This window comes from Phyllostomus discolor, chromosome 6, assembly GCF_004126475.2.
Source record: "Phyllostomus discolor isolate MPI-MPIP mPhyDis1 chromosome 6, mPhyDis1.pri.v3, whole genome shotgun sequence".
Taxonomy (NCBI): Eukaryota; Metazoa; Chordata; class Mammalia; order Chiroptera; family Phyllostomidae; genus Phyllostomus; species Phyllostomus discolor.
In genome coordinates this window covers 13,038,871-13,056,910 of record NC_040908.2, presented here as the reverse complement: position 1 = coordinate 13,056,910, position 18,040 = coordinate 13,038,871, and the positions used below count along the sequence as shown (strand labels likewise).

The 18,040-nt window shown below is 57.7% G+C and overlaps 2 protein-coding genes across 4 annotated transcripts in view; one reads left to right on the top strand and one right to left on the bottom strand.

Moving 5' to 3' along the window:
* The first annotated feature begins 469 nt into the window (after positions 1 to 469).
* POMC (proopiomelanocortin) lies at positions 470 to 3,399 on the top strand. Its single transcript, XM_028517548.2, has 2 exons — positions 470 to 640; positions 2,606 to 3,399. The coding sequence occupies exons 1-2, from the start codon at positions 509 to 511 to the stop codon at positions 3,242 to 3,244; spliced, it is 771 nt and encodes a 256-aa protein (XP_028373349.1). The 5' UTR covers positions 470 to 508; the 3' UTR covers positions 3,245 to 3,399.
* Positions 3,400 to 5,709: 2,310 nt separating this feature from the next.
* Positions 5,710 to 18,040, bottom strand: part of EFR3B (EFR3 homolog B) — a 75,233-nt gene continuing 62,902 nt past the window's right edge. For all 3 annotated transcript variants that reach the window (XM_028515412.2, XM_028515413.2, XM_036027734.1), the window contains exons 16-23: positions 16,857 to 16,988; positions 15,745 to 15,812; positions 14,883 to 15,010; positions 14,059 to 14,150; positions 12,916 to 12,964; positions 11,688 to 11,794; positions 10,503 to 10,552; positions 5,710 to 10,146 (exon numbers count right to left, since the gene is read on the bottom strand). In XM_028515412.2, coding sequence (XP_028371213.1) covers positions 10,041 to 10,146; positions 10,503 to 10,552; positions 11,688 to 11,794; positions 12,916 to 12,964; positions 14,059 to 14,150; positions 14,883 to 15,010; positions 15,745 to 15,812; positions 16,857 to 16,988 — 732 coding nt within the window. In that variant the 3' untranslated portion in view covers positions 5,710 to 10,040. The remainder of the gene's footprint in view (positions 10,147 to 10,502; positions 10,553 to 11,687; positions 11,795 to 12,915; positions 12,965 to 14,058; positions 14,151 to 14,882; positions 15,011 to 15,744; positions 15,813 to 16,856; positions 16,989 to 18,040) is intronic.

The window sequence follows — 18,040 nt, the reverse complement described above, 5'->3', positions numbered from 1 at the left end:
GTAGAGTTTCTGAGGAATGGTAGGGTCTCGGTGGTGGAGAGGGGGAGGAGACCCTCTGGGTCAGGAGTTTTGGGTCTGGAGTGTTAGAACTACAGATTCATGAAAGTTGTGAAATAGGAAAGGTCTGTGCTAGAAAGAGGAGACGTTATTGTCCCTCCCTGGGCCTCAGTTTCCCCATCTCTCAAATAAGAGGCTGAACCAAATGACTCCTAAAGTAGCTTCCAGCCCTAATGTTCTTTGGGGCCTGATTCTTAACAGGAGATAAAGGGGAAATCGCACATGGCCACCCGGGTCCTATTACCCTCCTCTCTAGCACAACTCGCACCGCCTCCCTGCACACCAGCCTTCTTGAACTGCTCCTGTCCTCAAAAAGCCTTGTGTTCCACAGGGGACTGTGCTGTTGATGTTGGCTCCCGGTCCTTCCTGGTGAGTGGCCAGCATTGTTCTGTTCCTTGCAGGGGTCCCACCAATCTTGTTTGCCTCTGCAGAGCCCCAGCCTGCCTGGAAGATGCCTCGATCGTGCTGCAGCCGCTTGGGGGCCCTCCTGTTTGCCTTGCTGCTTCAGGCCTCCATGGAAGCGCATGGCTTGTGTCTGGAGAGCAGCCACTGTCAGGACCTCACCGAGGAGAGCAACCTGCTGGTACGTGGGCCACGGCCATCATCCTGGTGTGGGCATCGGATGGAACTGGGGCTGGGGCCAGGGCCGGAACAGCACACGAGGACGTGCTATGGTGAGGGAAAGTTCATTCCCAGAGACGTGGGTAAGCCCGGGTCAGGAACGGACCCCCAAGGCGAAGTCAGCGTGGGCCCGAGGAGGGGAAAAAAACAGCGATTTAGAGATAGTGCCATTAAAATAACACTCAGACTAAAAATAGTAATAACAATAATTGCTTCTCAGTTGAGCTTACATTTTCAATCTTTTAGCTCCCAAATTACTCCTTTTAAAGTAACCTCATATCATGTGCCATTTCAGTCCATGTTTCTTCCCTTTCTATCTACTACCAGTTACAAAGCCAGCTAGGTATTCCCGCAAATCATCTCTAGGGGGAGAAAGAATACCCAGGTGCCATTGCCATTGTTCTCTTAACGGGGGCCAAAGGCGTCGAGCTTCTATTGGAGGATGGACCTGCAGCCTTTGCAGAAGCACGTAAAGGTCCTTTGTGCCAGGTTGGAATTCCCTCCAGGTCGCCACAGAGTGTGTGTGTGTGTGTGTGTGTGTGTGTGTTGGGAGGCACAAATGAGCGATGACAGCGTGTCAAGGACTAAAAGAAACACTGCTGGCACCAGTGACTGAGTTCTGCCCTGCTGCCAGCACCTGCCTGGTGAGGGTGGCATGCACGCCATTACATTCTGTGTGTTCTGTCGGTGGAGACACTGAGCTAAGGTAAGGGAGAGATGCCCTCAAAAACGCGGAGCAGGTTGCATGTGGGATAGAAAATAGAAACAAAAAGCCCAGGGAATCCTGAGGGCTCTAGTTCAGGGACTCGTGATTGGGGGTGCCCACTGCACAGCCTCTCCCGTGGAGAGCTCACTAGGGAAGGGGCACTGGTCATGGTCAGAACCCCGAGGGTTCTCGTCTCAGTTCTGTCACCAGTGCACTGTGGAACCTTGCCAAGAGCCTTCTGCCTCTCTGAGCCTCCTGTTCCGCATGTGCAGGGGAGAGGAGCATGAGGCCGTTTTCACTTTCCTGTTAATATTCTGTAGTAATTCCCAATCCGTGCAGCATGAAATTCCCAACTCGGCAGGGTGGGTGGGAGCTGTCTGTTTACTCCTCTGCAGTCCCTAGTAACTGAAAACCCCAGGCTCCAGCCCATTGTCCTAAGCAACTGTGGACCACAGTCCACTCGTCTGGGCACAGAGACCCGGGCTCCGTGACTGTGCAAGGGAAATAATCCTGGATTTCTCCCCAACTTCCAATCAGAATGAGGTGATGGGGAAGTGAGCCACTCCCTTCCAAAGTCCACTGATTGGAGAAAGCACAGGGTTTGCGCTCAGAAGACTTGAGAGACCCAGAGAAAGTGCCAAATGGGGGTGGGAAAGTTTTGAGGCACAGTAGGAGGCCGAGGCTGGGGTAGGACATGAGACAGGCCCACAGATCACCGGGGAAAGGTTGAGGCATTATTGAAAATAAAGTCAGATTTCTACTTTTCCCACCTGGGGATGTCCTTCCCCTAATTTCAGCCGTATGCCGCACTGAGACTCGTAGTGAACCCTATTATTTACTCAATATTTACTGAGCACTAACAACTGCCGCCCCCTGCTACTGACCGACCAGTTCCTATACACGAGGCGTATAACAGTAAGATGTTGGCCCTGCTCACAAGAGCCACGGGACCGGTAAGCCACGCAGGGAATGCGGTGTGCGCTGTAGTCGTCGGGCAAACATACGCAGGCGCACAAGGGACAAAAGAGACGGTGTCCCAGCTCCGTCCCAGATGTCCGTCTGTGGGTGCCAAAGGGCAGGCGGGCAGGCGACCCCGGCAGGGCGGCCACAGCGCAAGGAGGCCCGCATGCGGCGAAGGCTGCGGGCGCAGGCACGCGGTGGTGAAGGGGATGCCCGGCCGCGCGTGGGTGCGGGGCCCTCACGCGCTCTGCTGTCCCGCAGGCTTGCATACGGGCCTGCCAGCCCGACCTCTGGACCGAGACGCCTGAGCTCCCCCGCGACGGCGAGGAGCAGCCCCTGCCCGAGAAGCCCCGGAAGTACGTCACGGGCCACTTCCGCCAGGACCGCGTCGGCCGCCCGGATGGCAGCGGCGGGGCCGGCGCGGGCCGGAAGCGGGAGGAGGAGGTGGCGGCGGCCGGCTTCGGCGCCGCGCCGGGCCGCCGCGAGGACAGGCGCTCCTACTCCATGGAGCACTTCCGCTGGGGCAAGCCGGTGGGCAAGAAGCGGCGCCCGGTGAAGGTGTACCCCAGCGGCCCCGAGGACGAGTCGGCCGAGGCCTTGCCCCACGCGTTCAAGAGGGAGATGGCTGGGGCGTGGCGCGAGCCGGCGCAGAGCCCCGAGCGCCCGGCCGAGGGCGCGGCGGCCCGGGCCGGCCTGGAGTACCGCCTGGTGGCCGAGGCCGGGGCCGAGGCGGCGGCGAAGGAGGACGGGGGGCCCTATGAGAAGGAGCACTTCCACTGGGGCAGCCCGCCCAAGGGCAAGCGCTACGGCGGCTTCATGACCTCGGAGAAGAGCCAGACGCCCCTGGTGACGCTGTTCAGAAACGCCATCGTCAAGAACGCCCATAAGAAGGGCCAGTGAGGGTGGAGGGGGGCGCGGGGCATCTCTCCCTGAGAAGTCGCCCCCAAAGCCCCCTCTCCTCCCCTGCCCGCTGCTCCTCGCTCTGGTGGTGGGAGCGGCAGATGTTCCGTCTGTTAAAGCTGCCTGTAGTTAGGAAATAAAACTTTCAAGTTGCACATCTACCTCTGACTTGGAGTGTTGACTGGGTGAATAAAAATACCTATCCATTAAAGAGCAGCATATAGTGGAGGAGAGACATAACGGTTTCCATGTGACCAAGCATCGTCAGTATATTTCATATGACACAGTGGGAATGGAAAGGAAATGCGCTTCCCTAACTCCTCAATAAGTGGGTCTTAAAGGGGCCAAATAGTTTAGCGCACAGGTGGCAAAAACAAGGCCCTAGGCTGAGTCCCGCCCTCCACCTTGTTTTATCCACCCAGCACCTTGTTTCTACCCAGCTGCTGCACTGAGCTCCTTGCCCCTAGTTAAGGAGTAGTTACATTTATATAGTCCTAAAATTACATTCGGCCCTTTGAAGGCAGCCATGAGGCTGATGTGGCCCCTGGCGAAAATGAGTTTGACACCCCTGGTTTAGGGAATGGCTCCACCCTCCGCTGGGTGGGAAAAGACCGCTCCCCTAGAAGATGCATCAAAAAGCAAGATTCCTACAAGTGACCCTGGCACCTGTCCAAGAGTCAGCCTGAGGGGGGTGAAGCTCAACAGCGATTGGAAGGGCGCCCTGGGCTGTAAGGTGGGAAGCGGTGCTAATGTCCCCCAGATCTAGTTACCCCGTGACCTTAGGCAAGCCTCTGACATTCTCCAAGATTTAGTTCTTTCCTTCCCTTCCTAGTGTGAGGGCTCTCGTGCAGATTAATTTAAAAAATGGACTTGATTAGCCTGTCGTCACTGAGAAGCTAAGTGTGAGTGCTGGTGGTTCACGTCAGTTCCCGTTTGGCTTTCTTCCCAGATACAAACATTCTCAAACACAGGGGCTCACCCACATGGACGCACACCCGTGGAGACACACCTGTACAAGCAGAACATGGAGGCTTCCAGTCCCACGGGCGCAAGCCTTGGGGTCTCTAGTTCCCCCCAGCTCTGCCCACACGCTGCCCTCCCACGTCACCAGTCTAAGGCCTTCTCCTCCTCAGTGCCCCTGGCTCAGACCTCCACTGCGGTCACAGCCTCCTCACTGACTGGTCTCCTTATCTCCAGCGCTTTCCTCCCAGCCCATCTGGAACCAGTCCTTCATGGCCATGATTGCAAAATCTTGCTTTCCCCACGGTCCCTGGCTCAAGAGGTAAAAAAATCACCCCACCCCAATTTGATTCTCCATCCATTCCAAACGAGAGGGCATGGCGTGCTGGGGACCCTTATCAGTGAAGTTCACGTTCCTTACTGCACCCCACTTCTCATGTCCCCACCTGCCGAGCTGCCCTCTCTTCTCCCATCCTCCTTCACCCTTTGTCTGGGTGAACTCCCCACCTTCCCCCATCATTTGGACCGTTACCTCTTTTCCAACATGAGCCCAGGCTCAAGTCCATGTCCACCGGGAGAGTCATGATCTCTTCCAGCTGCACCCGCTCAGTTTCAGTGTTTCACTGCGGAGTCAGCCCCTCCCTCCCCAGGGGAGCGCACGCAGTGGGGCTCGGCTGGTGGCGTTCTTGCTGCGTCCGTGTGCCGTGCTCCCCTCGGGGAAACCATCAGGGCAGAGGCCATGGGCTAGGGTTCTTTTACACGTCCCCACGATGTTTTCACAGTGCTGGGGCCCTGGGTTTGCAGCCACACAGGAGATTCACAGGAGATTCTGATTCACAGGAGATTCACGGATACACACACACACACACACACACACACACAGAAGTACACATACATGTCAGCTGCACCCAACATAGCAGTGGGCAGTATGCTCAAAGAGGCCGGGAAACACTTGTGTGCAGCACTTACACATGTTATTTTGATGCCACAGGAGTTCACAATGAAAGAAATGCCCTGATGGAGGAGGAGTCGGTACACCAGATTCCTCAGATAAGGTCTCCCCACCATAATGGGGAAGTGGCCCCACCCTCCCCGGGAGGGTGCCCCCATGCTGGGAATCCTGGGCCTCATCCTCCCCCACCCTCCCTCCTTCTGTGGCTAAATGTCAGTGGTTAATCTTGGTATTTCCAGATCCTGTTTGCATCCCCAAAACCCATTTACTTTAAAAAAAAATCAAACAGACAAGTATGTGGTGACAACATTAACATTTATTTGAAAAGGGCATCATAAAGGCTCCTTGGGAAATCACGACTAATAGTCCTAAAGAATGATCCGGCTAAGAGTCCTTCTTCCTGCACTCGCCCGCCCCTCCCACTTCTATTTCCCTTTCCTTAAAACTAATTTGACTCAACGAGTGTAAAACACAGAAGACCGCCACAGGCACTAATGCTTCACCCCCATATAAATACGTCAGCTGTTATATACATATATCGTCAACTAGGAACTACATTGCACACACATGCACGCACACGGGCACACGCACTCTCAGCCAGGCCCTGAAGGTCGAGACGGACACTGACGTGTTACACTGCGTGAGCTGCAGCCTGTGTGGCGTCACGGCTCTGCACTCCGCAGGCCGGAATCAACAGTCATGGAGGAGGAGCTCAACAGGGGAACGTGATGAGGCCCTAGGATCTCCTGGAGAAAAGTGCTGGTCATCCTGGCTGGTGCAGAGAGGGCACAGAGAGCTGCCTTCTGACCCCAGCAGGCCACAGAGCCCCAGCCACAGCCCCTGTGTCTTCTCCTCGCTCCCCAGCTGGCCAGGTCCATGACCACCCTTCCCCACTTGGCAGATGAGGCCACATTTGGGATAAAGGGCCACTTTAACCAGCAGATTTCTAAGGTTAATAGGGTGAAGAAGCAGCACACGGCCCTAAACTGTCTCCCAGGGATAAGGAAGATGTTTTGTTTCAGCACAACTGCCTGCCAGGTCTGTGGGTCAGGGGAAGGGGGCATGGCCTGCCCAGATCAGCTGACCTCCTCGTCTGTCTTCACACTTCACGCTCAGCCTAACAGCTCTGGTCTAGCTCTTTCCCACGGGCCCCCAGCTGACCAGATGCCAGTTCATGGTCATGAAGAGGAATGGGGAGACATAGCCTCACTTCTCAATGACACTCTTGACCCAGGTCAGAAGGACTGGGGACAGCGAAAGAGCAACTGGAGGTATCGTGACCCAGAGGCCTGCAGAGAAGCCTGGAGGTCTGGCCTTGGAGCTGTTTAAAGGGACTCTAAGGCTGTTCTAATTCTTAAGCCAGCTGAAACCTGTTCTCTGGGGCCCAGAACATCCAGGGCAAAGGGCAGCACGTGTGTGACCCTCAAGTCTTGACCTTCTTCAAGCACTTCGGTCAGTCCCAGCCCCACCTTTCCACTGCTCATCCATTCGCACTGGTGTATGAGCTGGAGGGCTGGACAGAGGACTGGACAGAGGGGAGTACCTGACGACTTTTCTAGTTCTTCTCCTGCCCTGCTTGGGTTCCTTCTCTGGAGAGGAGGCATTTAGGAGTCAATTTCCACTTTCAGAGAGAGGAAGATGGGAACAGGCACAGGGCACTGGGGACCCAGCTGCGAGGCCAACGGGAGGAGCCTGCAGGAACTCACTGGCGCCTCCTGCTGACCTGCTTCTGATGCACGGGCATGACTCAACCAAATTAACAGAACTTCCAAATCTCAAATGCTTTCCTGCCTCTTAAGTCCTGCCAGCAGAGTGCCAATGCAGCCTACCCCTTGCCTGCGAAGCAACAGTGCTCAGGGCTCTGGGGAGCAGCTGGTCTGGATGGGCTTGCTAGCTCAAGATCACAACAGAGGAGGGTAGCACAAAGGGCCAGTCAGCTCTGGCTGGTGTAGCTCCATGGGGTGAGCACCAGCCTGAGAACCAAAGGGTCACTGGTTCGATTCCCAGTCAGGGCACATGCCTATCTTCACAGGGTTGCAGGCCAGGTCCCCAGTGCAGGGGTGGGTGTGAAAGGCAACCACACATTGATGTCTCTCTCCCTTCCTCTCTCTCTAAAAATAAATAAATAGAATCTTTTTCTAAAAAAGGGTCAGTCAAAGACACAGCGCTGTCTGACGCTATGGGGCCTGGAAGGCAGGAAGCAGCAATGGATGCTGGGCAGAGGGCCTGGGCACCCAGCACACGCTGCTTCGCATCCCTTCCCAGGGCCTCTGCAGGGGTGAAAGGACGCTGGCGAAGGAGACTGCTTAATTTGCTATTTAACTGCCTGAATTAACACGCACCTTCAGCTTTCTCGTTCTGAGGCATCCTTGGCTGGAACCCAGGTCCTGCCTCCTGTTGGCAGGCAGCCTAATATTCTACTGAGTGCGGATTTAAATTGAACTAGCAAGAGGGCACTCAAGAACAAAAACAAAAACAAAACAAAAAAAAACAGCCAGTTCTCCCAAAGAAACACTTCTTTGCTAGGCAGCTGTGACGAGACGAGAAAGCTGCTCCGGACGGAGGAGAGAGACGCTGAGTGCGTGAAGAAAGCACCCCGTTCCCAGGGCGGGGCTGAGGGACAGGCGCCTGAGTGGACCTGCAGGTGTCTCTGGTCCTACGGCTGGCTCTGGAAAGAGGCCCCAGGGCTATGCTCCCCACGTTGCAGAGCCAGGGTCCCCAGGGCAGGGCGCAAAGGGCAGTGGCCATGGGGGTAGACCCTACAGTCAAGGAGGCACAAGAAAGAAACAGGGTACTTCACCAAAGCCGAGCAGGGGACACGGATGGGAGGATTTGCAAGGAAGGACGTACAGGTGGCTCAAGATGTAGATTTCCTGTGAAGTTTCTTCCCAAGGTTATTTGCCTTCAAATTCGTTCCAAGTTATTTGAAATGTGATTTCTTAATAAGGAGATATTAAAGTAAGGAGAATTCTCAGTTCATGCTTGCAAAGTTGGGTGGGGCATTAGCTAAGAGCCACAAGGGGAGCAGGGGCGGGCCCCCGGGGCCTTGAATCCTGACAGCCACACGGAAGCTGCAGGCCCAGAGCCAGAGGCAGCGGCCAAGGGGGAAAACTCGAGGAACAAGAGCCAGAAAGCCCCCTAACCCAAGAAACTACTGCCCACATAATGGGAAAGGCATAAGCTAAGTTTCTCCCAACTTGAGAAAATCCACCCATCGGCCGGATCGTCGGGCCCTCACTGTGGGTCCGCGCAGAGTCCTGCAGAGGTAGACCCCCTCGGGCCCGAAAGCCTTGCGCCTGCTCAGCAGGAGCCCAGCCCTTCTGACCCCACCCACGCCGCCTACAACTCTACCCTAAAAGGGATTCCGTTGGGTCAAGAAATTGATTCACTCTCTTTTTAAAAAACAAATTCCCCACAGAAGAATAACTTGGCTATTCACACTTACTGTGAGTGGAGTTTCACAGGAAGGGAGGAATTACTGGGGGCCACAGGGCGCTGCTGGTGATGGGGGAGCCCGGGGTGGGGGGGACTGTTGGAGACACGAAGGCCCCAGGACAGCGGAGGGGAAGCAGAGGGCACTGCAGGGAGCCTCCCGGCTCCTCCTCCTCCTCCCCCAGACAGTCCCACGGGACTCAGGGGAAACTGAAAACCCAAAGCGACCTCCACTGCTGTCCCCAGGCCTGAAGCTTTGGCAGTTGGCACTAAGGTCAGACTTTGTCCAAAGAGTAAAAAGAATAAACATAAAAAATCATTCCAGTATCAGGTGCTGGATCCTTCTTTCCTCAAATGAAACATCCAAAAGGTGGACCTCTGACATCCTTGAGTCCCAAGGAGCTCTGCCCCCACTACCATCCCCTCCCCCTGCAGCCTGGCCGGGCCAGGGGTCTCCTCTGTCAGGGGTGAAGTGGGCAGGCCTAGGACCCTGCTGTTCTGCCTCTTTTTGAGTCATTTAGAACCGGATTAGCTGGAGCTGCCCTCCCTCAACCCAGAGGCCATAGAAACACCGCGGGCTCCCCAGGAAGAAAAGTAACAAGGAGAGAGTGAGCTCAACTCAGAGAAACATCCAGAAGGGGGAGAACCATGGGAGGGCCAAGCAAGCTCCCTCTGAGCAAAGGGGGCGAGAAGACGCTGCAGAGGGGTCTGCCCCTGCTGCCTGCTGCTCCTCCAAGGGGGTGAGGCAGGCCCAGACTGGGGAGAGCCCACCCCCACCAGCAGCTGCCTGACCTTCACTCCCTCCTTTGTTACAGCCCTCTGCCACCCGCTGTGATATCTCCACCCCAGCTCCTGTGTAAGGGCTCAGCATTAATTAATAACATAGAGAATCACGAAAAGACAGGTGGCAGGGTGAGCAGGAGAGTGGAAGAGACACTGGGGACTTGGGGGCCTCAGGACTGGAGGGAGGGGGTGCTCTGGGGGAGACAGTCACCCCACCCTCCAGCTCCCACAGCGGGGCTCCGTCCTGACTGCAGTCCACGCCTTCTCTGAGCACTGCATCTCCACTAGGTCCTGTCCAGGGTGGGGGGATATGGCACCTGTGCCCTCCCCACCCCCACACTGCGAAAGCCTTTCACATGTCACACCACATGGGAGCTCTCAGGACTTCACACGCCCCACAGTTACTGGCCCCGTGGCACAAAGGAGGAGACGGCAGGGTACAGGTGAGACGCTTATGGGCCCCAGAGGGGCAGGTGGCCGGTCCCCTCAGGGAAGACAAGGGGCAAGCGGGAGGGCCTGGGGCTCCCCCTTGCTGAGCTGGGAAGGGGCTGCCCCCGCCAAGGTGACCTTTTCTGAGACCCCAGTGAGATGTGCACGCAGTAGGGGCGGGGGTGAGGGGGAGCTGCTCCCTCAGACCCCACCCCTCCGAGGAGCTCCGTGCCTGGGACTTCAGTACACGCACAGATCCGGAAACTTCATCTCGTAGACGGGGATGGAGTGGTTCTGAGGCTGGCCGTAGGCTGCGGTGATGGTGCCGGACGGGCTCGGCGGGGGCCTGGGGCAGGGACACACGGAGGGCAAGGGCTGAGGACGGGGTCCCACCCCATGCGTTTCAAGTCGTTCTAGAACCTACAGCTTCACCGCAGGCTCTGCAGTGACACTGTTGCTTTAGAAAGTAAAGTCTCCGCCTGGGAAACAAGGACCCCTGGCTCTTTCCCCCGGTTCTCTGAGCTGCCTCTTGTCCTCCCTAGCCTCGATTTCCTTTTCTGGGGAGAGTTGGTGGCTGATTCCAGCCAGCCCCGGAGACAGAGGCGGGAAACAGGGAGGACCGGAGACCAGTGTGAGAGGAAGACTCAGGAGGGGGTGCCCAACGCTGGACTGTAGTGGGCAGGGGCCAGGGCTGACACTTACCGGATGGTGATTTCAAAGATCTGATTGAGCTTGCTCTGCAGCAGCGATGCCTAGGCACAAACAGAGGCAGGGTGAGCCGGCGCGCCCCGCCCCTCTGCCGGCCGTTTCTGGCCGGCCTGTCCAGGGCACGCACTGCGGGTCCCAGCAGTGCAGCCTCAGGAAGGGGACATTCCGGTATTGTCTGGGCCCCTGGCTGTGGGGTCAGGTCGGGCAGAGCCACCCAGCCAGCCTGCTGGGGACAACACGGAGACCGGGACCACCACGAGGGCTTCAAGAGGCAGTTCTTGAAGGACCCTTCGCTCCTCCAAGTGGGAAGGCGGGGCCTGCTGGGCCCGGAGTCAGGAGGCTCAGGGCTGTTTCCAGCTCTTTCCTGAACCCCAAAGAAGCAGCGGTGCACAATCAGCGCGTTAGGGAAGACGCTCCCTCGGGGCCCTCCCGGCTCCACGGAGTCTGCGCGCAGAGTGCGTTGTGCGCATGTTCAGTGCGCAACCGGGCCTCCACTCGGAGCGCCGGGGGCGAGCAGCCCCGGCCTCGCCCCCGATCTGCATTATACTTACATGTATTTATATATAATTATCATAGTACATTAGAAACACAGTAAGTATGTATATTAGAAAATAGTAGAAAAGGCTATTACGTGTATTTTTATGGAGAGGAAAAAGTATAGTAACATACGAGTTAGTTGTAAATTTTGGACGTTTATAATTGTAACCCATTGTTACGAAGATGGGCACCGGGACTACCAAACCCTGGCCCATACAGTCAATTGCGAGAAACGTTTGTGCTCCTCCGTCGTGGTTGGTACCATCGCCGTGGAACCAGCCTGCAGAGAGGTCGCCAGGAGAATGAAATAAGCAAATAAACGCAAGATGTCCCGGCATACGGTCAGTCCTGTTTGCGCACTGGCTACTATGATAATTAGGGTCTGTCTGTCTGATAGCGGAGTTGCTGGGGCCAGGACTCCTCCCTCGCGTGGAAAGTGTGAGGTCTGAAGGCCCGTGTGACTAACAGCCACATTTTCTGGGCCACGGGGAAAGAGTGTAGGGCCAGGGCGCTGTCGGCATCCAAACCCTAGTTTCTGGTCCACAAAAGTGCCAAGACCTTCCAGAACCCCCAGGCCCGCCCTGGGCCTAACGCTGGGTCCCTGGGGTCCCCGGGGACCCGCCCTCGCTAGGCCTCGCTTACCCTGGCCCCGCAGTGGGCTGCTATCTCCTCAAACGGCGCCTTCTGGAACTTCTCCACCACCTGCCGCCGCCGCTCGCGCTCCTGCTCCTCCACGGCCACGCTGTCCACTGCAGCACGGAGTTAGGTCGGTCAGCCTCCCGTCCTCCCCCACCCCCCATGGGGGCAGGGGCAGGAGAGGACAGAGACCTGGCCCCCCCCGCCCCCTCCCTGGAGCTCTGTCTGTGACCGCAGCCGGCCTCTGCCCTCTGCCCTCTGCCCGTGGGCATGGAGGGTTGGGTGCTGTCCCTTGGCCCCAGGAGGGCTGGACCTTTCCCTGATTCTGCCTGAGGGCTCAGCCTCCTCCCTTGTGTGAGGGTTTGAGAACCAGCAGAGCTGGCCCTTCAACTGGGCTTTCAAAGCCCCAGGTAGCCGCTCGGCCGCTAGGGGTCGCCACCACCTGAAGTTCCTGGGGCAGGAAGGACCTGGGGGGAGGGGCGGGATTCGGCAGGGACAGCAGCGATGGGAAAGCCGCAAGGACCACCAAAGCCGATGCAGACCCCCTGTGGCAGGGCGCTGTGCAGGCTTCTCTGTATTCCTCTTGGGATCCCAAATGAGTTAGAAAAAAGGGGGCGGGGCCTCAAATCTGTCCATCATTCTCCACTTAAGGAGGCACGTTACGTTTAGAAAGAGTACCATGGATGACAGCAAAAGTAAGGAAGGTTTGGCATTTGAAGACATAATTTGTCATCAGCATCCAATGAGTTCTCTCTGTTGGAGTACTTCACTGACTGATAATTCAGACAGAAGGGATGATGCCGCATTTTAACGTCTATTGCCATTATGAAATACATATTAATACGATTTGTTCTTCATATCCCTCACTGGTCAACTTTCAGCTTGTTTTGTATCAAATTCTATCAAAAACTAGTCAGAGTATTTATACGCAACTGCTCGTTAGCTGCGTGGCCGTGACCCTCGGTGGGTCACTGTTAAAGGCCGCAGTCAGGAGAAAAGAGGCCGCCCGACCTAAGACACAAGGGGCACCCTGCTGGGCCCCGGCAGGCAGGCAGGGCTGTTCACTGCGGCTCTGGCTGTTGGGGTGGGCTTGGACTGGACGGAGGAAGCCGCCAGCCTCTGTCCTCAGGTCTGTGCTGGGCAGCAGAGGGGGCTGCACACGCCCACTCGCAACCAGGACCCAGCTCCGCCCACCCTGCCCCGCACCCGGAGCCCCTGGGGGCCTCTCACTCACCAATGGCCTTTTTCAGCGTCTCATAGGTGATCTCCTCCGCGGGCACGCGCTGAGGGAGAGGGGACAAGTGTTCAGAAAGGCAGGCGGGGAGGGCGGGGAGGAGGCAGCCCTGGCTTCCTCAGGTAGCTGGCAGCCTGCCGCTTCGCAGGAGAGTGTCCCCATGGGCCCACACTCCCTCGGGACCCCACCTTCTCACCGAGGTCTCCCTGGGAGCTCCCCAGGAGAAGTGAGGTGGGGGTGGGGAGGCTAATTCTTCCTCCAAGTCTCACCAAGAGGAACCCTCTGTCCCCCCCACCCTGGCTTGTCCCATTAAGCCTGGTGGGAGGACAACGCCATGATTCAAAACAGTCTTCGGAGGCCTAACAAAAACTATTGGCAGTGAGAGGAGATTATTGCGGCCATCTGTGAATATAATCTCCAGTGTAGATTTCAAGAACCCAGTAACATTTTTGAGGACTTAGGACATTAAATCATCCAGGTGGGATGTGAATACTAAATAAAGTCAGGAACACTGAGGCCGGACCGAGGACGGGGGCCCCGGGACCCCAGTCGTCTGGAGAGCTGTAAAAGGTGGTGGGAAATAATAAAGCCCTAGCAAAGGTGCTCCGTGGGCGTGTGCCCTTCAGTCGGGTGCTGGAGGCAGTGACAGAGCTCGGACCGCACCCCAGGAGTTCCCCAGGGGACTGCGGGCTCCTGGGGGGAGACCCGTGACACACTCGTGTTCTACCGCTTCTGTGCGGTCCTCAGTGAGAGAAGCCGACCCGGGGGAGAACGGCTTCGTTGGCAAAAGTCCAAGGAGGGACATTAGTCAGGCTGGTGGCTCCCTTGGTGGGGGTGGGGGGGGCACAGCGCAGAGTGGGGGGCACCTGGCCCAGGACACTGATCCCTGATTAGTTCTGGTCCCTGGTCGTGCCGGGGGACACAAGTGTTTTTTCCAGATGGAAATGTCTACGATGTACATGACGACAGTGAGAAAACGGGACTTCCCTGGGAAACCGACTTTCTGTGTGACCTTAAATGTGCTGTGCAGGGCCGGGGACTTGGCTCGCGGAGGGCCTGCCTGCACAGGGGGCCGGAACAGGTCCCCCCACTCCCCAGATGTGGGGCTTCCCCAGGACAGTGTATGGAGAAGGAGACACTCACCTCCTCCTTCTCGGGGCTGTTCCTGGATTCCACCTCCACCTGCAGGGAAATGGTTTCTCCAATGCTCTTCCTCTTGGATAAGCGGTCCTCATCTGGGGAAGGAGAAGCCAGAAGCTTGAGTTTGCAGCCCTGGGTGGGGGGGGCGGCGAGCCTGGTCACACCCCTGGTGCCAGCCCCCAAGCCTGCGCCTCTGCCCGGCCCACGGTCCTCCGAGGGCGCAGCGCGCGTGCAGATGACCAGTGGACTCCGCAGAGGGCCGAGGCCTTCTCTGCCCACCATTCGGTGGTGAGCTCTGCCCTTCAAGATTAAGGCTTTGAAATCACTGATGGGCACAAAGAAGCTGCTTCTGACCAGAAAGCCCATCTCTACTCGTGTCGGCACCATCCGCGCTGAGCGCCAGGGCCTGTGGTTTCTGCAGCGGTTACTGCGTGCCTTTCCTGCCAACCCTCTCGGGCAAGTGCTGCTGACATCCCTGTCTTACAGTCGAGGGAACTGGGACTCAGAGGTGCCAAGGGCCTTGTCCAAGATTTTCCAGGGAGTCCATCCCAGAGAATGGGGTCTCTGTAGCCCACGCGTAGCACCACGGGGCCTCTCCCACCCACAGCTAGGCTGTCTTGTGGGCCGGTCCCTTCTCAGGGCCCCACACGGAGGAGGAGAAGCGGGGGGGATCCTGAGCGTCTCACCGCAGGTCTCCACGGTGTCTTTCAGCTCCTGTGTGACACCCCAGATGCCTTGGAGGGCGACGGACGCGCCTCACACTCAGGCCTTTGCCTGCCCACGAGAAGCCAGAGGCAGGCTCGGAAGTGCCGGAACAGAGCCCGTACCTGTCAGCTGAGGGATGTAGGGCAGGCAGAGCCGGTCCGCATTGTAGCCACTGCCCCCCAGGACCTCACTGATCTTGCTCTGGCGGAAGAGGAACTCGATCACCACGCCATCCAGGTTCTGAGACAGCCTGGAGACAAAGGAGGGAGGGGCGGGTGAGGACCTCGGGGAGCTAGGAGGATTTTTCCTAATGACTTTCCTTATTACAAAGGCAACGTTCATTATGCAAAATGACAGAGATGCAAATGGAAAAACAATCACCCAGAATCCCACTTTCCAGAGATAACCTGGAGGACCCAGGATCCTCCAGCCACACACGCGCCTGTGAGGCGTGCACATCGCCCCGCCCCCACGTTCCTGCCCCGGGGCCCGGCTCCTGCACCTATTCTACAGTGACTGTTTCTCAGTGACTGCTCTTCCAGGCCACTGTAGGTGGCTACCATTGTCTGTTGCGTGGGTGAGCTGTGATCGATAAAGCCGCCCTCTGCTGGGAGACACTGTAGTTTTTTCAGGGTATCTGTTCCTTGAGTCCCCCCTGATGCTGAAGGGAGCCTGGCCCACGGACTCTGACAATGCCAGCTGGACTGAGGGCAGCGTCTCGTCTGGAAGAGCTGCTCCAGGACTGCTTCCCGTGGGCGTGGTGGCCAGAGCTCCCAGAGGTGGCCTTGCGTACCCTCTGCGGCCAAGATGGCTCAGGGTGTGTGTTCCACGCACCTAATGAGGGTCAGACTCGACCCAGGACCTGCGGGCCACAGGCAAGGTCCACGTTTGGCCTTGGAGCCCACAGGAGCCTGAGCCCCTGCCTCAGACTCTCTACTCAGGCGCCTTGGGTGGCCCAGACCACGCCCCAGGTGCACTCCTCACCTGGGCCTCTCCACAAACACGTCCTCAGGGAGCATGTACGGAGCCTCTTTCTTCCTGGTCTCTATCACCTGGCGTTTGGGAGGAATCACACGGTGAGAGCCGGGCTCAGCAGGGACAGGGAGCTCGAAACCGCCCAAGGAAAGAGCTCCCACCGCCCACGCCCCGGAGTTTCCTCCCTCCCGAAAACCGGAGGCAGGGCACCCTCCAGCTGGGCTTCTGAGGGACAAATTTGGATCAACAGTGACCCCCAGAGCAGCCTGAGGCACCTGGGGGGGTCTGTGCAAGCTCTCCCCGGTGACACGTAGGCACTAAGTGTCTTCCAAACGCAGGGGACTCGGCTCCAGAGAGACTGCTCTTTCTCGCTTCTGCACCTGTTCCTGTTTTCTCTTTAAACCCGAAAAGGGCAGCAGAGGTCACACCACTTCCCAAGCCCTGGGGAGCTGCAAACACGTCCCGACGGACAGGGGCGTGCTGAGGTTCCCTCAGCATCCTTCGCACATTTTTGACCAGGAAGGTGGAAGCTACTGAGAGGCGGAGAGGTGGGAGGACAGTCGGCGGGCAGGTGTATGGGGGAGGCGCGGAAGCAATGGTGCTACGGTTTCTGCCGAGAGGGTGTCTGGCCTGGCCCTGCCCACACTCCCTGCAGCAGCCCGGGTGGTGGGGAGCTCCTGCCCCGCTCGGGTGGTCTCGAGCACACGGACACGGCACCGTCCCCCACACCCCCCAGCTCAGGCCAGCTGAGGTTTCTTGTGTTGTTTCACTTCTTCTAGTGCATTCTCCAGCTAATCCTAGGCGTCATGTCATTGCACCTACAAACACTTCAGTATGTTCTAAAATGCCTTTTGTGACAGATGAGGACATTGGACCGTAGCCCGAGTACCGGGTCACACCGAGGCCTTACTGATCATTGGATCTAGTATGTCAGTAGCAGGGCAATCACGTGGGAAGCTGTCCGTTTTTTTGGATATAAACAATGACGTCTGTAGGGGTGAAACGACACGATAGCTGAGGTTTTTAAAGTTTCGGCAGCGGAGAAGAAACGGGAGAGGAGACGGACGTGGCACCCGTGGGGGACACGGCACCGGTGGGGGACACCCGTGCAGCCCACCCACCTCGAGGATGTGCTGGCAGAAGGCGGGCACGGCGGTGAGCTGGCTGATGAGGTTCAGGTAGGCGGCGCCCAGCGCGTACAGGGCGCAGCGGTTGTACACGGGCAGGTTCTCCTCGTTGACCTGGGCCAGGTCCTGCGGCGACACACAGGGGCCTCTGCGGTTTTCAGCGGGCAGTTACGCAGGAGCTGCGGCTGCCCCCTCCCCCTCCCCCGCTGTAAGGAGACGGCCCACCGCGCCACGCTAAGCCCTTTTCAGCATCTGCTCCGTCATCTCTTGGAAGTCAGAGGCCGTCCTTGTTACAGCTGACGGAATGGTCCCCGGAGCAACCCATGGGGGCGATGGCCTCAGCCCCCACCAGGCAGTTCCAGCTTCAGTGGCTCTGCCTGTCCCAACCCTCATCACCAAGCTGTCGCCTTCGCTTCAGACCCCAGATGACACCTGCAGCACGGGATTGGTTTGCTATATTGGGTCCACACCATACCTCAAGGTGTGGGAGCTACCAGGGGACTGGATACCAAGGAATCTCAAGTTCTGGAATGAAGACAATCATGGCGTCTGGGCTGGCCTTGCAGGACTCAGCACCTCCAGGCGGGTGGCCTAAGACTCCCCGCCACTGAATTCCCAGGCTTGCCTCCAGCCAGGAAACAATGCCCGCCTGCCTCAGGACGGGGAGACCCTTACCTTTGAGGTCTGAAGGACACGCCCCAGGGGCTAGAGCAGGCTTCCACCCAGGCAGACCCCAGAAGCCCGAAGCCCTGTGCAGTGCCCTGCTGCCCGCCGAAGAGTCACAGGGAGGCCCGCAGATCTACAGCCCCCAGGCTCGGGGGCAGGAGCGGGAATATGGATTTTTAATAAGTGCTTGAGGCGATGTAGAAGCACAGCCAGGTTTGGGAACTAGGTGACTTGCTTTGGGGTCACCTGGGGCTTACAAGCACCCTCTTGGCAACCCCTGGAGCCCCATTCAGACCCTGCAGGAGACTTTAACTACCATGGGCTAAGGGGTATGTTTGAATGACCCTCTCCCCTGGGTCTCCGTTAGCCTGAGAATGGGCTAAAGCCATGAATGACGCATTCTTCACGGTTCGCCCACAGGCCACGGTCTGTGGTCTTCGTGGAGGAATGGCCAACCGAAGGCACCATCTTCCTGGGCTCCCAGACAAGTGTTAGCAGTTGCCACTCAGCGC

Coding starts and splice junctions, on each gene's coding strand:
- POMC (XM_028517548.2), top strand. CDS start 509: ATGCCTCGATCGTGCTGCAGCCGCTTGGGGGCCCTCCTGTTTGCCTTG. Junction 641..2,605: donor CCGAGGAGAGCAACCTGCTG/GTACGTGGGCCA, acceptor GCTGTCCCGCAG/GCTTGCATACGGGCCTGCCA.